This window comes from Dipodomys merriami, unplaced genomic scaffold, assembly GCF_024711535.1.
Source record: "Dipodomys merriami isolate MVZ:Mamm:240054 unplaced genomic scaffold, mDipMer1.0.p SCAF_15, whole genome shotgun sequence".
NCBI classification, from domain to species: Eukaryota; Metazoa; Chordata; class Mammalia; order Rodentia; family Heteromyidae; genus Dipodomys; species Dipodomys merriami.
In genome coordinates, this window is record NW_027202826.1 from 30595363 (window position 1) to 30623159 (window position 27797).

General features: G+C 40.2%; 1 protein-coding gene across 1 annotated transcript in view; it reads left to right on the forward strand.

Moving 5' to 3' along the window:
• Positions 1 to 3021: 3021 nt before the first annotated feature.
• Positions 3022 to 27797, forward strand: part of LOC138826739 (rho GTPase-activating protein 20-like) — a 40521-nt gene continuing 15745 nt past the window's right edge. The window contains exons 1-10 of the mRNA XM_070021980.1: positions 3022 to 3094; positions 19153 to 19271; positions 19961 to 20127; positions 20808 to 20957; positions 23359 to 23400; positions 24162 to 24240; positions 25197 to 25366; positions 25823 to 25972; positions 26608 to 26649; positions 27417 to 27501. Coding sequence (XP_069878081.1) covers positions 3022 to 3094; positions 19153 to 19271; positions 19961 to 20127; positions 20808 to 20957; positions 23359 to 23400; positions 24162 to 24240; positions 25197 to 25366; positions 25823 to 25972; positions 26608 to 26649; positions 27417 to 27501 — 1077 coding nt within the window. The remainder of the gene's footprint in view (positions 3095 to 19152; positions 19272 to 19960; positions 20128 to 20807; positions 20958 to 23358; positions 23401 to 24161; positions 24241 to 25196; positions 25367 to 25822; positions 25973 to 26607; positions 26650 to 27416; positions 27502 to 27797) is intronic.

Here is a 27797-nt window from a genome sequence, read left to right on the forward strand (position 1 = left end):
TTTTGATGTTCCTGGCTCTTGTTTTCCATTCTGGTTTGTGATGTGTGGGAGTACTTTTTAATTAAGAGGGCATTCCTGTCAGGAAGGGGTGTAGTCTGTTATGAAACAGAGTCTGTTCCTTGAGAAAAGAAGCGATCCTCTTCTTTCAGTTTGAAGCACATATAGCACATGCATGTTTCCAAATACCTGTTTCTATGTTGTCTTCACCAGATCCCTAATCCTTCCTGCCTCAGGAGCACTGCCATGCTCTGCTTTGTGCTTTCAGTTCAGGTGGGGAGGCTGCTGGCACCTGTCTATGTGGGAAGTGAAGAGAGGGCAGTGTAGGTCACAGATTCACTCATTGAGAAGGGATGGGGGTCAATCCATTTCTTCCACCTGCATGTTATAATTGTGTGACATAGTTTGTTGCATCAGAATATCCTGCTTTTGTCTCTGGAAGGATTTTCTTCGCAATGTGCAAGGAGGTGTGTTTCACACTGGCATGTATGAGACATGGCTTAGTCTCATGGATGAAGACCGTGAAGAGGAGAAAATCATTCTGGCCCAGAGGTAGGATTCAGGAAATGAGTCTGCTCTGGGTAGGATTCAAAAATCCAACGTTTCCACTCTTAGGGAAACTAGCCTCATGGTGTAGAGAGTTTAAGGTGCTGAAATAATTGTGAGTCGGGTAAAATTTTCATTTGGTCTCATCCATGCAAGACTTCATAGAGACAGGGAATTATAATCTGTGTGTGAATGAGTTTTTTCCTGTGGTATTGTTTGCATAGGTTCTTTCCCATGTATACATAAGGAAAGTCAACACTGATGGATAGCAGATTATACTGATGGACCCATGTAGGGAGGGCAAGATCTCAGCTTGGTCAAATACTAACATAAACATCAAAGTCTATATCGCTTCAATGAAATTTTTTATATTCATTTTTTCTTGGAATGAGTCTCTCATTATAGTATGTACTTTGGGATGTGATCACTAAACCTGATTTCATAACTGCCATTTCAGAGATAATTTAACTGTTTATTTTTCAGGAAGATTTTTGTTGAGTACAATGTGAACCAATACAATGTTTATTTTAAAAGACACTATCTTTCTATTGATCTAAATACATCTGTTCCAAGATAATGAGTAGTGTAGTCATCTCAAGGATAGATTTTATGCAGTAGGTTAAAGTATATCCTTCTCGCTTTATACTTTCAATTAGTTCAGTCCAACTGATAGAAAAGGCACTTTGTGTGTGTAGAATCTGCTACAAGTAATTGCTTACCTGAAAGTGTGTTTTTCTGCGTTCAGTCTTTTAGAAATGCTGCCCAGAGTCAACCAACTGCTGCTGAAACATCTGTTTGGAATGTTAAGCCAAATCCACCAGAATTGCTTCCTAAACCTGATGACCGCCTACAACCTAGCTGTGTGCACAGCTCCAAGCTTGATGTTCCCGCCCCCTGATGCCAGGGCAGGATTTGATATGCAACTCATGAGAAAGGTAATGGCCTCTCCTAGCTTCATCCTGACAAGCAGAGTGGCTGGTTGGATCTGGAAAGGCATGCCTGACAGTCCAGGATTTAAGGACACAATGGACTGCAGACCTCAGGAAAAGAGGTGTTCACCCTATCTGTGGTGAGGTTTACAAACATGTGCAGCAAGGAGAAAGCAGCAGTGTGGTCCTTTCTCTTTCCCTACAGTATCGAAGAGTCTAGTCTTACCAAACCCTAGGGAAGATAGGAGGATGACAATGCTGACAATGAGTCCAACCACCAACGTTCTGCTCTCTTCTTGCCATTGTGAATCTGTGATCTTGGGATGGTTTTCCAGTTAGTGTTTTCCTCTGCCCAGTGCTCTGTTCAGGTCCAGACACTTACCCTTAAGAAAAGGATTAAACCATGAAGGCTAGGATCTCTGTCCTATGCATAGGCTCCCACTTTCAGTTGTTTTCAATTAGAGAAATATTGGTACCTGTTGATAAGTCATCAGATTCCTGTTAGTAAAGAGTATCATCTAATAACTTGCACTGATCTAGTCCATAGAGTGAGACAGAGAGATGAGAGGAACAGACTAGAATCCTTCAGTATTCTCTGAGCTCAGCTCCTTATGATTACCTCCCACTAATGAAAGGTCTGCAACTGTTCCTCCCAAATGCATCTACCTGAAGGTAAACATTCTTCAGGGTCTTTTGAGAGATGCCTAATATATAAACTATACATAGTATTCCTCATTCACTACACAAAATAGAAACTAGTGAACTATTCTAAAATGTCTCCACATAAACAGAGGGTATATGAGACCAGTGGAGTTGCCAGGCTCACCCTGCCACAGGGTTGAGGCCCAGCAGTGTGGAGCAGGGATTGCAGCTGCATGACACAGAGCTCCTCTGCAGGGGCTCTTCCTTCCCCACAGCTCCACACACAAGCTGGCCTGAGTTTAAGGCAGGGCACTTTGGAAGGGAATTTCAGGAGTTCATTCTATTCAATTATTTTCTTTTAAATATTACTATATACAACTGTAAGGAAAACAAACTATTTAGAGATATAACAATGACACTATAAAGAAGATATAATTTTGGATATTACAAAGATGTTGGCAGTTAAGCAAAGTGACTCACTGTGCCTCTCGTCCATTCATTGTGTTTCAAGCTCTGGTCTATAAACACCATGCATAGTTTGTAAATTATGTCTCTGACAAAAGTGGCTTATACATCGCTTCTAATTTAAATTCTGAGTTTCTCCCCACATTCCTCAAGCCTCTGGGTGTTTGCTCCAAGAATCACAGATCAGAGGATTCATAACTGCCAGATGACAAGAGTAGTCTATGTGTCTCTTTTTTTCTTACAGGTTGCCCTGGTGGAGTTTTTGATTGAAAATACTCCCAGAATCTTTGCCAAAGACTTCACTCCCATTTCTTAGGAGAGTCCAGGTACTGTGGAAATGTGAGGTGGCCTCAGGAAGCAGGAACAATTTAAATGAACAGTTGAACTGCCCTTGGGGAGGAGCAGCAGGGAGGCTGCCCAGACTTGGGAGATGCTTTAGGCCATGGCTAATGCAGAAGATTCTGTCCTAAAGGGAATGGTGCAGGCCAGGTCACCACCTCTTTCTCTTCCCAAAGGTGATCACAGCTCATTACCCTGTCAGGAGACCAAAACCATGGCCGTGTCTGTTTTCAACGGGCAATCAAATTGTGCAATCTCACAATTAGTTTCTTTCAGCTCTCAAATCAAGCAGGATCATGTCAGAATCTGAGGATTCCTGTCAGATAATTTGTGAAAAATTAATTTTCCCAATTGAATAAATTTAATAGAGGTTTCTTAGAAAATCCAGGTCTGATTTGTTAATGGTAGCTAAGTATAGCTTCTTCCCCAGGATTCATCACAGAAATTGAGCTTAGTTTCAGAACCTCAGCATTTCTATCACATATTTCTATTTTGCCCTTTCATGTTTTTGTGGTGTTTATCTCATTGCTTTGAGAAAGTCTTTAGAGTAGTTGTATTTGTCAGGATTTGAGAGAAGAATTGGAGACCATTCATAGCAAGATTTCTTGTTTTCTTCTTGTTTCTTTTAGACTGACAATGAAGCTATGATTGTGTGAGCACCACTGAAGACAAGCTCACCTTCTTTTGCCTCCCACTTCCTCTTCCCATCTTTCCAAATGTAAAGACATACCTATCCCCATAGTACGCTAAGTTTTTCACTTATATTGTTTTCTCTTATGCTAATTGTGGATATAGTAAAATGAAAGCAGAATTCTGTGTGTTGGCCAGTCATGTTCTTGGTTCATCCGCATATTGGTTTGAGGGTGTTGGCTCAGCTGGCAGTTGTTCTGGTTCAGCCAGTGACATGTGTGTTGCTATATCTGCTGCCCCTAGAACGGGGCTGACACAGGCCTTTATATTTTGTGCCAGCTCTGGTTGGATTCCACATGTTCTACAAGCAGCTGAGTCTTCATATGGAAGACATACACTTTCCTAGACTCAAAGTGGACAAAGACTGTTCTGTTCTGTTCCTGTCACTATTACCACAGCCAAGTGTCCCACAGACAAGCCAGGAGTCAACGTAGGTAAAGACTGTGGAGGGGAATCCAAGACAAAATCTAAAGTAATAAGACAGAATGGTGTTGTTTATTATGCAGGCTTCTTCCTGTAGGTGAAAGTCCTGAAAATTCATATGCAAGCAGCATCACTAATACATATGCTATATTTTTTCCATCAGTCTTCAGTTATCCATTCTTCAGGCCAGTGTTCCCAAAGTTGTATTTCCTAGAAGGGCTGAATGAGATAATAGCAAAGTATAAGCTATCTGTGGAATAAAGGCAGAAATTTATCCCTAAAGGAATCCTTGTCCCCACCATCTTATCCCTTGAAGAGGTGAGACAATGTCACCAAGAATAGATGCCTCAGCAGAAAAGGGTTGGAGAAAGCCCTTGTAGCTGTTTATTCTTTAAAATATTCATTTTCCTCTTCCCCTTCTCCTCCACAAATTATACCGACATCAAATATAGTGAAAGCAGGGGTTATAGTGTGGGGGAGGGACATACAAAGCAACAAAGAAATAATCTTATAAATGCCTTAGAAACAAATGCATTAAAGAAAGAAAACATTTAAATACATATCTAAGGGTTCATTTTCCTAACATCAATTTATCTGCCCTTTTCTTCTTGACTCATACATATACAAGTCGTTTAAGGATACAGGTGACCTGTTGCAACAATGAGAAGTACAAGATGTCATGTCAAAAATGAACTTTACAACTTTGGTGGCGGGGGGGGGAGGATTGGATAGGGGGGGAGGATTGGGTAGGGAGGGCAGGGGAAGGCTAGGAAGGGATGTGAAGGGAAAACAAAGGAGGAGGCTTCAATGCTTGATAAGAAATGTACTCATTATCTTGCCCATGTAATTGTAATCCCTCTGTACAGTATGTTCACAATTAAAAAAAAAACCTATTGGAGATTTAAATGGAAATAAATCTTTCACCAAATTTCAAAAAAAATATTCATTTTCCTGAGTAAATGGGATCCAATCACAACATGAATAGTTAGGTTAAATATTAGTGGTAAAGACCGAAGAGAAGCCTGGCAATGGGATTTATGCCTTTAATCACAGTTAATGGAGAGGCTGAGATCTGAGGATTGGCCTTCCAAGCCAGTCCTAGGAGTTAAGTCCATGATACCTCCATTGCCTATTAAGGTCAGTCACCAGTGCTACACCATGAGCTGAAGCTAAATATGCATGTGTTCGCATACAAACATACACACACCCAGAATGACATAAAGCAATGAAACATCCTGTGCTTGTGTTGCATTCTTCTTGATCAATATCAAAAGGAAGTAAGAAGCCATCACAGACTTAAAAAACCCAAAAGTCTGAAACAAAGTTTACATCACAACAATGGTCAGAAAATTATCCCCATCCAAGGTGGTAATGCGAGTGACATATAACCTTGAAGAGCCTCACAACCAACTGTTTTGGATGAGACAGGAAACAGATCATCTCACGGACACAAGTGTGCACAGACAAGGGCCAGAAGGTCATCTCTTCTCCCCCTGCTCCACATTCTCACCAGTGTCTGCGCTCAACACAGACATGCTCTCGTCAACAAGGAAAGTCTGACTTCCACTGATTAAAAATACAGAATCAAATTAGAACTGTACTTTTGAAAATAAACAAGACAATATTCATTATCTCCTAGCATTCAATTTTAGACTCCCATCATATAGTAAGTCTACTTTTTTGGTAGACTTATTTCACATGATTTGATGAAACATGATTGAAGAAGCAAAAGACATTTCAGAAACAAAAGTTTTAAATTTCCACACCTGTATCAGGCAGCTCATTTACTGCACAGCAGCTAAATCTTTATTTATACATCACAATGTCGCCTGCTGTTTTCTTGGACTCAGTTTTGTGAAAACAACCCTCCATTAAAGCAAATATAAGGGAAATGTAAACATACTTTCCAACATTACAAAGCACATACTTTCGTTTATTGTATTCCATTCATGCATCAACTTGGATCTTGTTACAACTTTTATTATTCAAATAAGGAAATGCTTTTGGGTATTTTGGGGACATTCTAACAGGCATGAAAATGAAAAGTCATAGAGAAACATTTCAGGAATAAATTCTCTGTGTTTTTAATTACAGGTCATTTTATTACTTTTGGTAGAAGTTCAGTAATGATGCTGGACATATCACAACTATGCCTCTATTTTACCGATTTGCTCACATTTTGCAAATTGTCTTTGAATTCCCATATGTGTGTGTGTGTGTGTGTGTGTGTGTGTGTGTGTGTGTGTGTATGTGTGTTGTTCTACAGGTTTTTTTTTAACACTTTGCTTTTCCTTCAGAATTCTTCAGTAGATTTGTTCATTTTGTATGTTCATGTGTGTGTGTGTGTATGTGTGTGCGTGAGAGAGATAGACAGAGAGAGAGAGAGAGAGAGAGAGAGAGAGAGAGAGAGAGAGAGAGAGAGAGAGAGAGAGAGAGAGAGAGTGTGCAAGTGGGTTCATGTCCTCGGCCTTGAACACAGGGACTATTGCTGTCTCTGAGCTTTATCACAAAGACAACAGTCTACCACAGGAATCTCAGCTCCACTTTCAAGTTTTTTGGTAGATAACTTAGATAAGAGTCTCCAAGTCTTCCACATCCAGGCTGGCTTCTTACCCTGATGCTCAGATGTCAACATGCTGAGAAGCTAGAAATATTGGCTTAAACCACCTTGGCTCAGTAGAGTTCTGCATTTTTTTTATATCCCTATCAACAACATCTACAGTGCAGCCTACAGGTGTATCTGACTTCTGTTCTTTCTTTGCTAATGTAGATATTTGATTTAGGTGAGACAGTTTACCACTCTCTGGAAAACATGTATTTTCCTGTGACCTCCAATGTTAACATTTTGTCAATATAATGTAGTTACTACTGGTGGAAAGGAAGTTAGATACCCAAATGTTAGGTATTATTTGGTCAGGGCAGGTTGTCAGATTTATGGAAATATCCCCGTGAACTCCATTCCTTTTTACAATAAACATGTTGTAATAACAATGTGGAAGTGGATAGAGACTGCAGGTGATATCCACATTCTCCCTCAAATTTAGTTTGGTTGTGGGAGGCTTTAAATGAAATCTGGAGGGGCTGATGAATTTGAATTTCTGTCTTCTACTTACCACTCTGGGATAGTTGTCCTTTTTATACCTTCTTTTAATATCTTCAATGAATAAGTATTTTCTTTGTTTGCTTTGAGGCATGGTGTCTGCATCCATGGCCTGGCTAGACAGGTGTTCTACACGATGCACCTGACAAGAAGCATATGCTTGCAAGGATTCTGAGAGGCTTCAAGGTGGGGAATGTGGATGAGAGGTTCCCATCCCTGTTGTGTGCAGATCCAAAGAGCAGTTCATTTGAAATAAAAAAAATGGAAGCAACACAGAATCCTCCATGTGCACAAGGTCAAACAGCCTCTCCTGGGTCATTGAGGAAAATTATCTGAGAGGACAAAAATAGTGAAAGGAACTCGCTAACAGTGTGGATGAAAAGGGTTCTGAATAGTAGAAGAATATAATTAAAAAGTGTGTATTATATGAATGTATAGAAAACCAAAATGAAACTATTGCCAATTAGTTTTAAGCTAATTGAAAAGAGAAATAAGTGGGTGTCAGTATCTCTCCTAGAATCCCCGCTGCTCAGGAGGCTGAAGTCTAAGTGTGATGGTTTAAAGCACAACTGGCCAAGGATTTCTGAGAGAGACTGTGATCTTCAAAAAACAACAACAAAAACAATAACAACTAGAAAAAAATAGAAGTGGAGCTGTGGCTCAAGCGGTTAGAGTGCTAGCCTTAAGCAAATTTAGCTTACGGAAAGTGCCCTGGCACTGTGTTCAAGTCAAATGACTGGCAAAAGAACAAACAGAGAGAAAGAGAGCAAGAAAAATTGCACTATCAGATATTACCAAGTGATACAATCTGAGAACTTATACCTGAGGACTCCTTGTGGAAAACTTGGTTCCAGAAGGCAGTGTTTAGAGAGGTTGGGGTCTTAATTAAGAGGGACCCCTGCAAAAGATCATGAAGTAACTGGGGTGCTGCTCTCTGAAGGATTAGAGTACTACAGGTGTGGTTAGTTCTCCTGAGAGGTTTGTACTAATGACCATCCCTGCTCTATGCAGTCTGTCAGCTTCTTAGCTCAGCCTAGGCTCTCTCAAGGGTGCTCTTGGTCCTTGAGCTATCGCCGAAGATAGGAATGCCTGATTTGGGCATTCAGTCTTTATTACTACTACTTAAAATTCTCTATTAAAATCCCAGTCTTTGGCATTATTGTAGATTTGCAATTCCTACAAATACACTGGGTTATGAGGCAGTGTAGCACTCATTATGGCTGTATTAAAGAGCAATAGAAAAATGATTCATACATATACTAGATATTGCAAATAAGGGAAACCATGGGACCTATGTTTCTTTGGGCCTGGCTTACTTCACTTAAACTTTGGGAGTTTTTTGTTGTGGTTTTCTTTTCTTTTTTTTTCAGGAATAAGTCTAGAACTCAGAAGCTGCGAGATGTCCCTGGGATAATTTTGTTGAAGACTAGGACTTTACCAGTTGATTCACAGCACCATTTCCAGGTTTTGATGCCACTAATTGGAGGTAAGAGTCTCAAACACTTTCCTGCCAAGGCTGGCTTCAAATCTGGATCCTCAGATCTCAGCCCCTTGAGTAGCTAGGATTACAGTCATGAGCCACCACCGGCACCTGGCAACTGGCTTCCTTGGTTGTTTTTTTTTTTTTTTTAAATTGTATTTTATTTTATTTGAGAACATACTGTACAGAGGGGCTACAATTACATGGGCAGAATAATGCATACATTTCTTACCAAGCATTGCAGCCTCCTCCTTTGTTTACCCTTCACTTCCCTTCCCTGCCTCCCCCCTCCCCCCACCCAATTTTACCCCCCTCCCCCCACCCAATTATACCCCCCTCCCCCCCCCACACCGAAATTGTAAAGCTGGTTTTGACATGACATTTTGTACTTCTCATTGTTGCAACAGGTCCACCTGAATCCTTAAACGATTTGTTTGTCCCCATCTCCTCCACATGATATACTGATATCAAATATAGTGAAAGCGGGGGTTACACTGTGGGGGAGGGACATACAAAGCAATAAAGGAATAATCTTATAAATGCATTAGAAATACATGCATGAAAGAAACGAAAACATTAAAATACATATTTAAGGGTTCATTTTCCTAACATCACATTATCTGGCCTTTTCCGCTTGACTCATACCTATACTAGATATTGCAAATAAGGGAAACCATGGGACCTATGCTTCTTTGGGCCTGGCTTACTTCACTTAATATAATTTTTTCCAAACCTTTCCATTTCCTAACAAATGGGGAAATGTCATTCTTTCTGATGGAGGCATAGAATTCCATTGTGTATATATACCACATTTTCTTGATCCATTCATCTACTGAGGGGCATCTGGGTTGGTTCCATATCTTAGCTATGGTAAATAATGCTGCAATAAACATAGTTGTGCTGGTAGCTTTAGTGTGGTCTTGTTTGTAAACATTTGGGTAAATGCCCAAAAGTGGGATTGCTGGATCATAGGGGAGATCTATGTGAAGTCTTTTGAGGAACCTCCATACTGCTTTCCAAAGTGGTTGAACAAGTTTACATTCCCACCAACAATGAAGTAAGGTTCCTTTCTGTCCACATCCCCTCCAGCATCTGTTGTTATTAGAGTTCTTGATTTTTGCTGTTCTAACTGGAGTGAGGTGATATCTCAATGTTGTTTTGATTTGCATTTCTTTTATGGCTAGGGATGTTGAACATTTCTTCATGTGTCTATTGGCCATCCTTCTTTCTTCTTCAGAGAAGCTTCTCTTTAAGTCTTTCGCCCACTTATTTATTGGGCAGTTGTTTCTTTGAGGATTTGTTGTTGGGTGGTTTAATTTTTTGAGTTCCAAGTATATTTTTGATATGAGACCTTTGTCCGTTGTATGGCTAGTAAAGATCTTCTCCCAATCGGTGGGCTTTCTATTGATCTTGCCAGCTATGTCATTTGCCCTGCAGAAGCTCTGCAATCTTATGCAATCCCATTTGTCCAACCTTTCTTTGATTTGTTGTGCTTCCGGGTCTCTATTCAGAAAATTTCGACCTGAGCCAAGGAGACCTAGGGTTTCTCCTATTCCATCCTGTAATGTTTTCAGAGTGTCTGCTTTGAGTTCAAGGTCTTTGATCCATTTGGAGTTGATTCTGGTGCAGGGTGATATATAAGGATCTAGCTTTAGTTTTCTACAAGTAGTTAACCAATTTTGCCAGCACCATTTACTGAAGAGGCTGTCTTTCTTCCATTCTATTGTTTTAGCTTCCTTATCGAAGATTAGATGGCTATAGGTCTGTAGGTTCATTTCTGGGTTTTCAATTCTATTCCATTGGTCCTGAGGTCTGTTCTTATGCCAATACCAAGCTGTTTTGATTACTATGGCTTTATATTAGAGTTTGAAATTTGGTATTGATATTCCTCCAGCAGTGTTCTTTCCGTTGAGGAGCGTTTTTGCTATTCGGGGTCTTTTATTGTTCCATATGAATTTTTGGATTGCCTCCTCTATTTCCTTGAAGAATGAGGGTGGAATTTTGATAGGTATCGCGTTGAATTTGTAGATAGCCTTGGGAAGTATTGCCATTTTCACGATGTTAATCTTGCCAATCCAGGAGCATGGGAGGTTTTGCCATTTTTTAAGTTCTGTGTTGATTTCCTTTTTCAAGATTTTAAAGTTTTCATCATAGAGGTCCTTCACTTCTTTGGTTAAGTTAATTCCTAGGTATTTTATTTTTTGTGGGGCTATTACAAATGGAGTTGCTTTCCTAATTTCAGCCACACTTTTCTCATTGTAGGCATATAGAAAAGCCATTGATTTTTGGGGGTTAATTTTATAACCTGCTACTTTGCCAAAGTTTTGAATCAGCTTGAGTAATTTGGGAGTGGAGTCTATGGGATTCTTTAAATACAAGATCATGTCATCTGCAAAGAGGGAAAGTTTTATTTCTTCTTTCCCTATTTGGATCCCCTTTATGTCTGCATCTTGCCTTATTGCTGTAGCTAGGCATTCTAATACTAGATTGAAGAGAAGTGGAGAGAGTGGGCATCCTTGTCTTGTTCCTGAGTTAAGAGGAAATGGCTTTAGTTTTTCACCATTGAGTATAATGCTGGCTGTAGGTTTGTCATATACAGCCTTTATTGTATTGAGGAATGTTCCATGGATTCCTAATTTTTCCAGACCCTTCATCATAAAGGGGTGTTGGATCTTGTCAAATGCTTTTTCTGCATCTATTGAGATAACCATGTGGTTCTTATTCTTGCTCCTGTTGATGTGATGAATAATATTAATTGATTTGCGTATATTGAACCAGCTTTGCATCCCTGAAATGAATCCTGTTTGATCATGGTGTATGATTTTTTGGATGAATTGTTGAAGTCGATTGGCCAAAATTTTGTTGAGAAGTTTTGCATCAATGTTCATCAAAGAAATGGGTCTATAGTTTTCTTTCTTTGATGAGTCCCTGCCTGGTTTTGGGATGAGGGTTATGATGGCTTCATAGAATGTGTTTGGTAGTGAGCTTTCTCTTTCAATTTCATTGAAGAGTTGGAGGAGTATTGGTGTGAGCTCTGCTTTGAAGGCCTTGTAAAATTCCGCTGTAAAACCATCTGGTCCTGGACTTTTCTTAGCTGGGAGGTCTCTTATTGCTGTTTCTATTTCAATGCTTGATATGGGCCTGTTAAGCTGGTTTAACTCATCTTGGTTTAGTTTTGGCATGTCAATATTTGCTAGGAAAAGGTCCATTTCTGTCAAGTTCTCAAACTTATTAGCATAAAGTTTTGAGAAGTATTCCCTTATAATGTTCTGAATCTTGGTTGTTTCCGTGGTGATGTTTCCATTCTCATCTCTGAGTTTATTAATTTGGGTGTGCTCTCTCCTTTTTCTGATAAGGTTTGCTAAGGGTCTGTCGATTTTGTTAAGTTTTTCGAAGAACCAACTCTTTGTTTTGTTGATTCTTTCTATAGTTTTTTTGGATTCTAATTCATTTAATTCTGATTTAATTTTGATTATTTCTTTCCGTCTACTGGATTGGGGTTTATCTTGCTGCTCTTTTTCAAGGAGGTTTAGATGTGTCATTAAATTGTTAGTTTCCGATCTCTCCAATTTGTTGATGTAGGAGCTCAGAGATATAAACTTTCCTCTGAGTACTGCCTTTGCTGTGTCCCAGAGGAGCTGGTAATTTGTGTGTTCATTTTTGTTGAATAGCATGAACATTTGAATTTCCTTTCTAATCTCTTCCATGACCCACTCATGATTCAGTAGTGTGTTGTTCAGCCTCCATGTGATACCGGACTTTCTTTGGTGGCTGTTGGTGTTGAGTTCTAATTTTATTCCCTTGTGGTCAGAGAGAATGCAAGGTATAACTTCAATGTTTCTGAATTTAGACAAGTTTGCTTTGTGGCCTAAAATGTGGTCTATTTTAGAAAACGTTCCATGTGCTGCTGAGAAGAACGTGTATTCTGATGCTGCTGGGTGAAATGTTCGGTAAATGTCTGTTAAGTCTAGTTGATCTATGCAGCTGTTTAGATCTGCGGTTTCTCTGTTGAGTTTTTGCCGAGTTGATCTATCTAGTGGGGAGAGTGGTGTGTTAAAATCCCCAACGATTAATGTCTTTGGATCTATCTGGGATTTGAGGGAAAGTAGTGTTTCTTTGATAAATTTGGGTGCTCCATTGTTTGGCGAATAGATATTTAGAATTGTTATATCCTCCTGAAGGAGAGATCCTTTAATTAGTATGTAGCGACCTTCTTTATCTCTTCTCACGAATTTTAATTTGAAGTCTATTTTATCTGATATTAGGATTGCAACTCCCGCCTGTTTATGAGGGCCGTTTGCTTGGTAGATTTTGTTCCAGCCTTTAACCTTGAAAATATGTTTGTTTTTACGGGCAAGATGTGACTCCTGCAGGCAGCAGATAGAAGGGTCTTGTTTTTTATCCAACTAGACAGTCTATGTCGCTTAATTGGAGAGTTCAGTCCGTTAACGTTAAGAGATAGGACTGAGAGGTATTTGGGAGTTCCTGCCATGTTATCCACCTTCTTGGGGGCTGTGAAAACTGGGTTCTTCCTAAGGTTCTTGGATTCTCCATTTGTGTGCAGTTTCTTGGCCTTTGTTGCGTTCTTGTTGGTTTTCTATGTGTAGGACATCTTTAAGAATCTTTTGCAGGGCTGGTTTGGTGGAGATGTATTGTTTCAATTTTTCTTTGCTATGGAAGGTTTTTATTTGGCCTTCAGTTATGAAGGAGAGTTTAGCTGGGTACAGTATTCTTGGTTGATAGTTGTTTGTTTTTAGGGCATGGCATACGTCATTCCAGGCTCTTCTTGCTTTGATTGTCTCTGCTGAGAAATCTGAGGTAATTCTAATTGGTTTCCCTTTATAGGTGATTAATCTTTTCTCCTTGACAGCTTTAAGGATCTTTTCCTTGGTCTGGGTTGATCCTGTGTGGATTATAATGTGACGGTGGGATGTCCTATTCTGGTCTGGTCTATTTGGGGTTCTAAAAGCTTCTTGTATCTGAATAGGCCTATCTTTTTGTATGTTTGGGAAGTTCTCTGCTAGGATCCTGTTAAACAAATTTCCTAGACCATTAACTTCTGTTTCTAGGTGCTCCTCTACACCCATTATCCTTAAATTGGGCCTTCTGATGGTGTCCTCCAGGTGTTGGATAGACCTATCATATTTCTTGGACTTGTCTTGGATGGTTGTATGTTCTTTCTCTATAATATCTAGGCTGTCTTCAATCCCTGAGATTCGATCTTCTGCATGGTCTAACCTGCTGTCAAGACTCTCTACTTTGTTTTTTATCTCTTTTCCTTCTACTTGGTCAGCTTTGATGGCTTCAAGTTCTTTGTTGAAGCTCTGTTTTAGGTCTTGTATGAATTTCTTTACTTCCTTAATTTGGTGTTCAGTGTTTGTTCTCAAATCACTTAGTTGATTGGTTATGGTTTCTTTGGACTCCCATTCCTTCTGTTGGGTTCCATTCAACATTCCCTTTGTGGTCTCCCTGACTTCCTTCAGCTCTTTGTTAATGGATTCCATGAATGTCTTTAGTGATCTTTGTGTATTCTCTACCTGGTCTCTTAATTCGTGAATTACTCTTTGATTAGTTTCCTCCCTTCTGTGGGATTCCTGCAGTTCTCTTTGAGTGTTCTCTGCCTGCTCACGCCATTCCTCCCTTTCTCTTTGAGTATTCTCAAGTTGTTCATGCAAATCCTGTATCAGTTTTTGAGAAGCTTCCTCACGCTTATGATATTCCTGTATAAACTTCTGGGATGCCTCCTCTCTCTCCCTATCACGCTCATACAGAGTCCTTTGTACATTGTCAAACTTCTCATTTATCATGTTTGCTATTAGTGTTTGTAGAGCTATTTGGGAACTCTCCTCTTGGTTATTCTTTATATGTTCTAATCCCTGATTATCAAGGTTGGGAATTGAGATACCCGAATTTGCCATTTTTCTTGTGTTTTTCCGGCTTACTAGGCCCATTTGAGATAAAGATTGCACCAGTTTTTTGCTAGAACACTATCTTAAGGCAACCATCAACCAAAGTTTGCATTTGTACAGTCAATAGTCTACAGATACAATCTAGTTCAACAGATACATCTATTCAACATCAAACGACTATATGTTAAAGGACTTCGAACCGCAGAAAAGAATTTGGAAAACCAGAAATTATTAGGATTAGTGAGAGATGTGGGTAAAAAATAGGAATAGATTGGTGTGGGGAGGCACAAGGAGAGTTAACTATGTCCTACTCACAGTGCAGGAAATGGGTTGGGTAGGATGCAAGTAGAGAGAGAGAGAAAAAGAAGAGACGGAAAGGGGTATAAAGAGAGACCAGAAAAAGAATAGAAACGTAAAAATTAATGTTATTATAGAGGTTAAAAGACCGTCTATTTAGAGAGGAATGTGAATATGTTCAGAGAAGGGGAGGGACATTGAGGAGATGTGAAAAGCTTTAAGGGAGAAGAAAAGATCAGAAGTTCAGTAGAGCTAGATAAAAAACAAAAAGATAATTAAGAAAGAAAGAAAAAGAGAAAGAAGACAAGAAAAGAAAGGAAAACTCTCATTCACGTAATTCTGAAATAAAAATTATAAGATGAGAAAAAAAAGTTACTGGAAAACAATTATTTTTTCAGAAGAGGCAAAAATTAAAGATTGATAAAAGTTTTAGAAGGGAAAAAAATTTATATACATATATATATATATATATATATAAGGTTACAAAAAACAAAAAACAAGCAAAAAAAAGAAAAGAAGAAGAAGAAAAAAAAGAGAAAAAAAAAAAAAAGAAAAAAAAAAAGAAGAAAAAAAAAAGTCTTTTGATTTTTTTTTTTTTGTTTTTTTGTTTTTGGGGGGGGAGGAGTGGGAAGAATCCTGTATCTCCCTTTTGTCTGCAACCAGTCTCTTGGAGTCTCTGGTCAGCTTGAGGTCCTGTGGCTTGATTGGTTTCTTAAGTCAGTTGGTTGGAAGAGGCAGAAAAATGCTCTGCTTTACCCAAGATTTTGAGATCCCCCTCCCAGGTTAGTTTTCTGGGAGGGTGGTCTGCTTTGAGAGTCACAAAAGAGGGGGATGTGGTGATGAGGCTAGGTTCTGGGTGGAGTTGAGGCCTTTCAGCAAACAGTAGCTTTTCCCTGGGGCTATTTTGTGATAACTCACAGCGCCCAGCCTGGAGCCATTCTCAGGGTTTCTGTTTTTCAATTGATTGTGGTGGCTGCTAGAGGGAGGGGCAGCCTCTGGCTCTGGTTACCCAGTGAGGCTAGGCTGGCGCCTGTGCTGGGTGACTTTTCCCTGGATGGAGCTGAGTCTGGCAGGTCACTTCGGCGTTAAGTTCTTGTGACCTGCTAAATGACTCATTTTATTCCAAGGCCTGAGCTGAAGCTAGCAGCAACTCCGAGCTTTGTCGGTATCCAAGATGGAGATCACCGGTGCTGGGGGGGGAGGGGTGGCCTTCCTTCCTCTGCTCCCTGAGGAGTGAGGATGTCGGGCTTGTACTCACGCTGAGTCTTGGGTCCTGGGTCGTCTCTGGTGCCGAGTCTTGGATCCTGGGTCGTCTCTGGTCTGCAAGCTGCAGGGTGAAGATGTCCGCTCTTTGTTGGTTCTTGCTGGTGTTGAGTAGAATCCGCTCGGCCGATGCGTCTGGCTCCTTCGTCCCGGACTCTCTGTGTGAGCGCTCAGGTATGGCCCCCGGCTGTGGTCTCTGCCGCTTGCAACCCTGTCGCCGCCGCCGCCGCCGTGGCGGCTGCTGGCGACCACTTGCCTTGGCTTCCCCTCTCTTGTCTAACTCTCTGTCCTGTGATGGCACACTTGGTGTGATTCTCTGGCTTAGGACTGTTCACTGGAACTCTAAAGCTGCTTTCTATGCAAGAGCTTGTTCAGATTCCAGCTTCTCCTCCGCCATCTTCCCGGAACTCCCCCCCCTTGGTTGTTAACCAGAGACAAAAGTCTCAAAATCTTCCTCATCCAGGCTGGTTTCATGTCAAGATGCTCAGACCTCAGTGTGCTGAGTAGTTGAAATTAACATTATGGGCTTCAACTACTTGCGTTCAGCTGATTTGTGGATGTTTTCCTCCCTTTCAAGACCTTCTACATTGAAATCTAGGGTTGTTTGTGGCATGTTTCCTCTCTATCCCAATGTAGACAGGTGATTTAGTTAGGTGAGACTCATTCCACCCTCTTTGCTAAGACATATAATTTCTGTGATATTATACCCCAAATCAGCAATTCTCTTTAGCACACTTTCAGTGAACCTCAGTCAATTGTCTGAACACATGAAAGGAGAATTCCAGAAACAAACAATGCATACTTTGTAAATTGCACAGAATTTGAGCAGTGTGCTGAACCTCACTGTGTTTTGGTATTCAAAGGCTTTAATGAAATCTTACGAAACTAAGAGACTTGAATAAGTCTGGCTTCTCCTCACTTCTTCAGGAGTTTCACAGCTCTTGTGCTTTCCTTTGAATCTCCATTCCAACCAAGTTGTTTTGTTTGCTTTTATGCTAGTCTTGAGACATGGTAACTGAATCCACGACTGCACAGGACAGAGCTTCTCCAGCATCTAAACCTGACAGGAAGCATACGTCCCAGGGATTGTGAGGGTCTATCCATGCCTTATGCGTGGGAACAAGGGCTTCACACCTGGCTGGATGCAGATGGTTAGAGCAGCTTTTTTTGCAGGAAGTCAAAGTGGAGGCAACACAAATTCCTACAATGGGCACTAGGTCAAAGCAACTGTTGTGTGTCCTTGAAGAAAATTATCCACATGATGAAGATAGGAAGAGGAAACCTACTCAAATGTGGAGAAGAGGCTTTAGAATAACAAAGCATGGGACCAAAGTGCATTCTATGAATGTACAAACACAAAAATGAGACCACTTTCAGTAATGAAATAGCTAATAGAATGGGGCAGTGTCTGTCTGATATATACGCTTAACTAGGATCAGATTTGAAGTTGTCTGGGCAGGGAAATCCAAGAGACTCTGATTGCTAGTAACTACCAAGAAAAAAGAGCAGGAAGTGGGGCTGTGTCTTACGTGATCAGAGTGATATCATGAAAATCCCCATGGCCATGAGTTCAAGTCAAAGGACTTGTGAAAAGGAAAGAGAGAAAGAAAGGCAGCAGGAAAGAAAGAAAGAGAAATACACAGAAACAGAGAGAAGAGAGACAGGGAAAAAGTAAAACAAAATATAGAAAGAAAAAAGACACAGAGAACAGAAGAAAGCAAGAAAGAAGGACAGAAAGAAAGAAAGAAAGAAAGAAAGAAAGAAAGAAAGAAAGAAAGAAAGAAAGAAAGAAAGAAAGAAGGAAAGAAAGAAAGAAAGAAAGAAAGAAGGACAGAAAGAAAGGAAGGAAGGATGGAAGAAAGGAAGAAGAAAAATGTATTAAAGAACATTACTAAATTGCTTAAAAGAAATGAACTGATAAATACCTTCAATAATAAAGATGAATATGCACTTATGAAAATAAAAGAAAATGTTAAAATGAATTCTCTTGTATGATCCAGGTAATACAACATTTTTCCAAAGACAAAACTGTAGAGTATAGATCACATGAGCACTGGCTAGGGTTTGGATTATTGGAAGGTGTGGGAAGGTGTTGGGCGTGGCTGTGGAAGGGGAAATAAATAGTCTGTCTCCAGAGGAATCACCTGGGCATCAACTGTGACTACATGGAAGTTCTGCTGGACTGGATTTGGATTTGCACAAAGATTCCTGATAAAAAAAAAGCTTGGTCCCAGGGTCAGTGAGGAGAGATGTTGGGGTCTTTTTGAAGAGAGACCCATGTAAAGATCATCCAGTGACTAGGAAGCTGGCCTCCAAATGAGAAAATCTCTGGAGATCTGGTTAGTTCTCTGGAGAGGAGTGCACCTACAAGAGATCACCTGCTGTGTCCACTCTGCCCAGCATCCTGGCTCAGCACAAGCTCTCTCCACAGTGCTCCTGGTCACTGAGATGTGAGCCAGTCCAGGGCACTGACCACAGGCCAAGGTTCAGAATACCATGATTTGTATATTCATCCTTCATGATTGAACATCTTGTCTTTGTTAAATACCTAGGCCCATGCATATTTAGAGCACTGAAATGTCAATGAATAGACTGTGTTATGATGCATGGCTATATTAAATGGAAACAGAAAAATATATGTAGTATGTGTAGTAGTTTAACAATAGCAAACATTTATATATATATATATATATATATATATATATATATATGATTATATTAAGGAATTAAAAAGAGCTGAAAGAGGGCAGAGGGTATGTCTGCCTGGCAGTTATGGCATTAGCCTTAGAACCGTGACATCACAGAACGAGGAACTACCAACGCTCAGATTCCAGGCAGTTGACTGCGGTCGCTGTTGGAGCTGCAGTCATGTCTGCTGTCCAGAGCCACAAAATGGACAAAGACAAGTGTTCACTGCAATCTCCACACACACCATGCGTGGCTTCCCTGCACGAGGTAGTCTGTTAAATACTTGTTTGGAGATTTCTTCTAGAGGGGGCCCTGGAATGTGTTCTGTCTTCCTTCTCCTGACCTTTTGCACTGACTCTGACCTTCAACACTGTTCATAAAAAGTGACCCCTATTCACACTGTTCAGCTTGGGGTGAAAACAGGTGTGCGCATATTCTCAGAGGAGATGGGAGTGAGTCTAATGGGAGTTGGTGTGGATGAAGCTCTTTCCACACCTGAGCCAGTGAGCAGAAGTTTCCACACTATAGATGTAGTGACCCTTACCTACAGAGCCACAGCTCTACTGACAAGAGACACAGTACCACCATCAAATCTAAGGACTTCCTCACATTTAGGAATTCTTAATGGTGTAACGTATTTCGTGATGCTCTTTCTCAACATTCTCTTGCTCCAATACTGAATAATGATATAAATAACGTGGCAATAACCTTCCAAGTAGGTACAGTTATGCCAATTTTCATGGTGGAACAAAAGCAATTTGAAATTCTTTGTGGATAATCATATTATGCCATAAAAATGCTCTTCTGACCTTTAATTTGATGTTTGGTCAGTTTGCTGTGGTCATCTGCTTAGCCTTGCCCTAACATTTCTCCTGGCTCACTGCTCCTTTGCCAGATTCTTCTCCTTTCCTGGGACAGGTGCATTAGCTTCCTGCCTTGTTCTTTTCCCCATCTCTTAGAGAAAAAAAGGCCAGGATTTGTTCCTTAGAATAACCTGTCCTCCTTATATCTTAAAAAGTGATTAAGATTTTCTGTTTGCTTTAAAATCTAAAGCACAAAGCCTCCTGGTATCAGTGACAAAGTCAGGTTAGGATTGAGAGGGCCACCTGTGGCACTGTGTGTCCCCATCCATTGGGCATAAAACTCTGGGACATATGTTTACACTGACTGTGTGTGGTGTTGGTGTGCACAGGAAAGCCATGTATCTGAGGAGGATGCTCAGCAGGACACACCTGTGTCCCTGGAGGACAATGACAGAGCCCTGCTCATCCACAGCCCAGTGCAAATGAGAAGAGGCAGGAGGAGGAAGAAGCGGCACCTCTTCCTCTTCAGTAATGTGTTGCTGGTGTCTAACACCAAGTACGTATGGACTGCATGCTCTCCTGCAAAGCACGCAATGCTTTTCACTCAGCAATGACTTTATATAACCCATACCTTAAGACAACTTAGAATTTTTATGCATTTCTTTTTATAGAAGTTTAGATTCCTTGCTGATTTCTCAAGACCATAGTGAGGACTGAAGAAAGCAACATGGCCTTGTGGTCCATCCCCCGTCTCTCCCAGCACAAAGGGTTTGAGGCAGGAGGATACAGAGTTAGAGCCTAGGCTAGACAACATACAAAGGCCCTATCTAAAACAAATAAAGCAAATAAAACCATAATGATGTGACAATCTTTATCCAATTTAAATATGACCAAACATAAGAAGATCTTGGGAGAGTAATGATTTCAGTTTAGCTGAGTGACACTTCCTAACATGTAAGAAAACACCTAAGCAGCCCAGGGTAGCATGCTCACAACTGTAATCCCAGCCACTCAGGAGGCTGAAACTTGAGGAATGTGAGTCAAATCCAGTCTGGCAGAGATGTCTATACAATTACTCTCCAAAAAGCTAGAAGCAGGGATAGGACCCCAGTGATAGAGTGCTAGCCTTCATAAACAAAGGTCAGAGATGGTAACAAGGCCCTGAGTTCAAACCCACTGACTCGCCCACAAAAGAAGTAATACAATCAGAGTGATGGTGTGTAATTCTCTTTGCAGCTATAAGAAGTGCTTGAAGATAAAAGATGCAATTCCACTGCATAACCTGTGTATAGTGGAATGTGGGGACAAAGTAGCAAAGGATAATGGACGTTCCACAAAGGCCTTGGTCTTGAGTTGGGCCAAGGAGCAATACAAGGTCACTTTCCGGTAAGATTGACAGCCATGCCATGTGTATAGTTTGAGTTCTGCTATGAAAAAGCCACATCCATATTTTCGAGCAACAATGGAAGATATAACTTATTTACATCTAAAATTTTTTACAAGAAAAATGGTTGTAATTTGATTGTTTACTAGGATGATTTTTCACCTTCGAATTTAATAATAACCTTTAATACTAACACCTCCAGACAATTTTAGATTCTAATATATTCGAATGGATCAATATTGGAGTGGTGTGAGCAGTGAATTTCAATGGGTTTACAGAATCTTGTTGGGGGAGAGAGGATGTTCAGACAGTGGAAGACCAGGGGTGACCTACATATTGAATCACAGTAATGGAATTCATTCAGCAAGTGTTAGTGAATCCTGAAAGTATTTTTTGAAAACTTTATTTTGCACTCCCAGTAATTCTCTGTAGAGACAGATTTTAATTCCATAAATAGCTATAGATAATTATATACAAAGTGCTTGGCTTGCTCTGTAGCAGACTGACATATTACTTCTTTGTAAGTAGACTGTATGCTATTTGGTGTGTGGGAAATCTGAAGCAGGATTTACTGATAAAGTACAGGCCAGTTTGCCCAGCACACAAGCCTAGACCTACATGAAGACATAGAATGCATTTAGACAGGTCAAAACAGGAGGATTCACAAGGAAGATGTCAAGTGTTTTATTCTTGGTCTCAAACAGCACCTCACATTTCTACCTGTTTTATATATGAGATCTCACTGCATGCACCCAGGTTACCTTTCCTCACAGCCAAGGTCTCACACATCCAAAGAAGTTTGAGATAAAGAAGAAAAATGGCTCCAAAATCGTCAGCTTATTAATTCTCTGATGGATATGTCTTGAAAATGATAAAAAATGATTGGGAAACTGGACACCTGTGTGTCCATCTCTGCAGGTCTTCTCCATGGCATATTTCTGTGAAGGTTCTCTGTTCTTCTTGTGCAGGGGAACTCCAGGATACAGATTAATGGAAGCTGGTAAAATCTGGAAATAGAGGTGTTCCTAGAAACTATATTTTAAAGAAAAATTAAAATATGGCAATGAGGTCCTCATAAACTCTAAGAGTTCTAAAGCTATTGCACTGTCCAGCGTCCTTGGTCCTTGGCAGATGGGCAACATGGCCTCAGGAAATAGACTTTATGTATATACATGTAGGCAGGTTAGGGGTCATCTAAGATGGGTACCTCTTCTGATGAAACACATTACAGGACAGACTAAAATTGTTCAGTAGAAGAACTATTAATGATGTAAATAAAAAATATGCAGACATTGCAAAAAGTCTGCTTGTTCATAAGGAGAAAGTTATTGGATTGATACATGCCCCAATAATTCTATTCCTGGTGTTCACAAAAGTACACACACACATGCACACACACAGAGACAGAGAAGGAGAGAGAGAGAGAGAGGGAGGGAGGGAGAGAGAGAGAGAGAGAGAGAGAGAGAGAGAGAGAGAGAGAGAGAGAGACAGAGAGAGAGAGAGAGAGAGAGGGAGACAGAGAGAGAGAGAGAGAGAGAGAGAGACAGAGAGAGAGAGAGAGAGAGAGACAGAGAGAAAGGGAAAGAGTGAGTATAATTTCATAGAAAAATTAAAGCAATAATGTTTATAGTGATGTGGTTTATAACACCCCGAAAATAGTTACAAATTAAAAGTGCAGTGTGTTTTTAAAACAGATGTATTCCATAATAGGAAAAGTTATAAGGGGTGTAGGAAAAGTTATAAGGGGTGAGTAATATTTCCAGTGCTGGCTTTCAATCCCTTCACAGGACAGAAATATAAAAATGAAAGGTGATGGTACAGAGAACAGTAAGCAGCAATCTTATCATTCATCATTAAAAACATAGTGTGATGGGTAATAAAGTGTAAGCTTCCTAGGAAATAACACAGCACATTGTAGTTCTAAAATTTCTATAAGGAAATGAAACACTGCAACTTTTCCATATTTTTAATTCTTCTTCCAAATTTTTATCTTGTCTAGCTGGATTAAAAATATTCTGTCAAAATGACCAATTTCTTCCATAGGTTTGAATGTGCATACCATTTTCATAGTTGAATAGCATATGTGCTCTGTCTGGTTTGATCATTGTGGACTGAAGGCATTGCTAGGGTGAGACTCACCTATGGTCAGGTGGCTTGCACCACACGTTAGAAAATAAGTTTCTCCATGTCAATCCAAGTTCTCTTCCACACCAAAGTCTAATTCACATCACAGTCAGATCACCAGGAAAAGGCAGAGTCCATCAAACCCCACTTATGAGTCGGTTCTTATTCCACTCACATTCACAATGATACTCCCAGACTGCCTGTCTCTTTCAGGATAGACTTAAAATCAAAGCATGAATGTGAAGTGTAGCATAATATTTTCTCTCTTTTAAATCACAGGTCTTCAGAGCTAAAAGAAACATTTTGCTCTTTACTTCAAAGGTTAGTAGTGTTGATAGTTTTTTTTTAAAATTTGTTAGTGAATGAATAAAAGTCCCTACAAAAAATGTTTCCAATGGATTCTCCCCATATTGATAGAAATTATGTGTCCCGGGTAAATTTATAAACAGAGTGCCCTTTTTATTTCATAAGAAAATTTGGTTGTAAGCCCTCAGTTCTCCTAGGCTTCTACTGATAGACATATGTAAGTGACTAGGCACTGTCATCCTGGCTACTCAGGAGATTGAGACCTGAGGATTGTGGTTCCCAACCAGCCCAGGCATGAAAGTTTACTGAGGCCCTTATCTTCCAGAAGCTCCCAATAAGTTGAAAGTGGAGTGTGGATCAATTATTAGTGTGATGGCCTTGAGCTAAAAAGCTCAGGGTCAATATTCAGGTCCAAGATTCAAGGTCCACAACTGGAACTATGTACATGAGAGTGTGTGTATGTGTGTTTGTGTGTGTGTGTGTGTGTGAGTGTGTGTGTGTGTGTGTATAAACATATATACACATACATATGGACTTATCTATGCATATATATTACTCAAAAAATTAGGATTCTAATAGAACACAGGAAGTTATTATTCCTCCTCTTCACATAGTAAATTTTTAAAAACAATGGATCTGCTTCCAAATGTCATTTCCTTGGCTATCACTTGTATTCTGGATCTCATGCTTTTTTCTGTCAAACAATATTCTATATTTTCAAACAACTAGCTAATTCCTTGTGCTCTTTTTCATTATTATCCAATTTATCACTTTAGCAACATTCAAAAACAGAAGGAACTTCAGAAGTGTAATCCATTGCAGGACTTTGCCAACGATTTCCAGAAGGCTGGCTCTGTAAGTGTTTTTAAGAATAAACAGGAAGTGCTGGGAAGGTGGCTCAGTGGTAGAGTGCTTGCCTTGCATGCATGAGTCCCTGGGTTCGATTACTCAGCACCACATAACCAGAAAAAAAGCCGAAGTGGCGCTGTGGCTCAAGAGGTAGAGTGCTAGCCTTGAGCTGAAGAGCTGAGGGACAGTGCCCAGGCCTAGAGTTCTGGCCCCTGACAGGACCCTCCCTAACACCCCCTACAGAAAGAATAAACATGGAATATCCTGTTGATCTATTAGGAAGGGTGGAGTCTGGATAGTCCTTGTAGGGAAGCACAGAGTTGCCTCTGCCAGATCCATTTCAATGCTGAGGGTGTTTAGATACAGAATTTGCTAGGTCAGTTGGGACTAGTGACTCACCCCTGCAATTCTAGCTACTCAGAATGCTAGATCTGAAGACTGTGGTTCAAAGCCAGCCCAGGCAAAAAAGTCCATGAAACTCTGAGATCCAGTAGTCTACTCACAAAAGTCCTGATGTGATGTTGTGCCTCAGGTGGAGAGTGGTAGACTTGGGCAAAAGAAACCAGAGACAGAGCCCAGACCCAGAGCTCAACTCTAATATTATCCAAAAAAAATAAAAGCGATAATAGAATTTTGTAGGTCTCCTTTGCTCTTTCATTTCACCTAACTCGCTGCTTCCTTACTAGCTTCCTTACTTCCTCTTCTTAAACAGTAGAGTACGCTTCCTGCCTGCTTCTATGCCCATCCCTTTCAGTGGAAGAAGTCCAAGGCTCTGTTTCTATATCTGCCTGCAACCATTTTCAGAATGACCTACTTATCTGCTTGCTTTTGAGCCACAAAGTGCCTTGCATGTTAGTTCCCAAGTGTCAGTTGAGGAAATGTTGCATTGTGCACCACGAAAGTTGGGCATAAAGCTGTATCCCATGCTGGAGCACTGACTGTGCTGTGGTGTTGCTGTGTAGCAGAAGAGCCATCATCCTGAGCAGAAAAGTCAGGAGGACAGACCTTTGTCCCTGGAGAAGCCCTGCAGAACCCTGCTCATCCACAGCCCGGTGCAGATGCAAAAAGGATGCAAGAGGAAGAAGCAGCATCTCTTCCTCTTCACTGACTTATTACTTGTGACTAATGCCAAGTACGTATGGACTGCTCCCTGTCATGCTCAGCACAAATGCTTCACACTAGCAAATGACATTTAGATATCTGCATTTAATCCACAGGTGCTTTGTCAATTTTGTATTCCAAAGTTCAGATACTTTGTTTATTTCTCCCATGTTCATGAAGCTCCTGTGTTGTGTAATGGTTGGGAATATTTTCAACAATGAAGACACCACCTGGCATGCTGTTGATCCTCTAGTCACAGCACATAGATTTTTGAGGCAGAAACTAGAGTTAGGGTCCAGGCTACACTATAAATGAAGACCAGGTCTCAAACACTCATAACACAACATAATCAAGAAAGTGATAGATAGATAATCTTGTATGAGGAGTTCAAAATTATGAAACGAGAGAATAGTATGGTAGAGTATCTAGTTCTTGACACGACACATCTAAGATAACTAAGAGAGATGGTGTTTGTTGCCCTTTTTAGGTATCAGAAATGCTTCAAGATTAAAACTGTGGTCCCACTGCGTGCCCTGTGGATGGCTGACTGTGGGGTCAATTTGGACAAGGGTGGTGATCACTCCAGAAAGTCCCTTCTTTTGGGCTGGCCCCTGGAGAACTTCAAGGCCACCTTTGGGTAAGACTGACCACTGCACCCTGAAAGCAGCAGGGAAATAGCAAAAGAGTTATCCTTCATTAATCACTTAGCTATGTCAGATATCATTCCTAATGACTTTCAGTAACATTCAGCATTGTTCCTAGTAATGTCAAATGAGTTCTCTAGGTTCTAATAAAATGTAGTAGAATTCAGGAAATTCTCTAAGGAAGTAAAACTGTCAAACCCTTTTCATTTCCCCTGTTTATTCCTTGGAAATGCATACTGTTGATTCCATGTAAATGCCATGTTTCTTCTGGGTGCCTTGATCTGAATGATTATTTTGTAAAGTATTGGAAAAGCACATCCAGCTCTGTCAGTTTTATCCAAGGAGAAATGGAAGGTAGCCCTAGTGTGAGATTGAAGTATGGTCAGGAGGCTTGCATCACACAGTGGCAGGGATTCCATTCAATCCATTTTTCTTCTACAGCAGTCTGCCTCACATTACAGTAAGATCACCCTTATAAGGCCAAGAATCCATCAAACCCCAATTATGAGTAGGATCAGTTCTGGATTTGCTTGGACATCAATGAATTGATAGTACTTTTACCATTAATGACTGTAAAGATATTGTATATGAGATGTAATTTAATATTGTCTCTGCTTTTATTTTGCAGTTCTTGTGAACAAAAAGAAAAATGGATCAGTTTTCTGCAAAGGTATTAAGCAAGTGCTTTTATTTAATTTTTAGTTTGTTAGGGAATGGGTACCTGAAAACCAATATCTTCAATACATTCTGCCCCATTTTCTATGGAAATTTTTTGCCATGGCTGCAGTTCTAAATCATAAACAGTCTTTATTTTTAAAGACATTCAGGACATCCACCCGAAATCTCCCTTCATTGTATTGATGAACTTGAGCTAAAATTTTCTGAACATATATACAGGTTATCAGGCACCAGTGTCTCAATCCTATTATCCCACTGCTCAGGATGCTGAGATATAAGGACTGCAGGTTGAAGCCATTCTGCGTAAGATAGTCAAGAGACACTTATCTCCACTTAACTGTCAAAAGAGCCAGAAGTGGTGCTGTGGCTACAGTGTTAGTGTCACGGCCTGCAGCAGAGAAACGGTACACAGACATTGAGTGCAAGGGCCACATTTGACCCCATCTATATTCCCGAGTTCCATTGAGCTAGCTCAGAGCCACTGTTGCTTTTAGTTGTCCAGGCAGGCTTCGGCCCTCCCATCTAGATGGTGAAGTTTGAAACACTGAATCTGATGCCTTCCCAAAGGTCACCTTCCAGAATAATGTTTTCTTTCAAATCCTATTTCCCAACAATGCTATTGTGTTGATTAAAATCTATAATGGCTCCATAAGTGTTTATAAACGATGAAATACAGATTGAAAAATATCAACAAAAAAGATGGATTTGAAAAAAAAGTTACCAGCTAATAACTGTGCTACTCTGGGTTGAATGAATCAGGTATATCAACCTTGCAAAGGAGGAAGAAGATGAGGATAGCATTCCTCTTCAGATCTTCACCCATGAAGTTAAGAACAATCACTTTGTAAGTGTTATGTAGGATAAAGTAGAAATTTATAGTTACATGCTTACGCTAGAAAGGTGGGAGATTTTTATAAATTATCAATGGTAAGGAAACTTTTAAGAACAATGAGAGGGAGAAAATTAAGAATTTAAGAAAGGTCAAAATTGAGAGATGAGCTTGATTTACTTATATCTACAAATATAAAGATTAGAGCAATGAGTCTAGGTCAGTACTCTATGTTCTGAACAATTATCTTCCACTTGGAACAATTTAGTTTTCTGTTCATTGTATCATAGCTTCCTGGATATGAAGTAGAG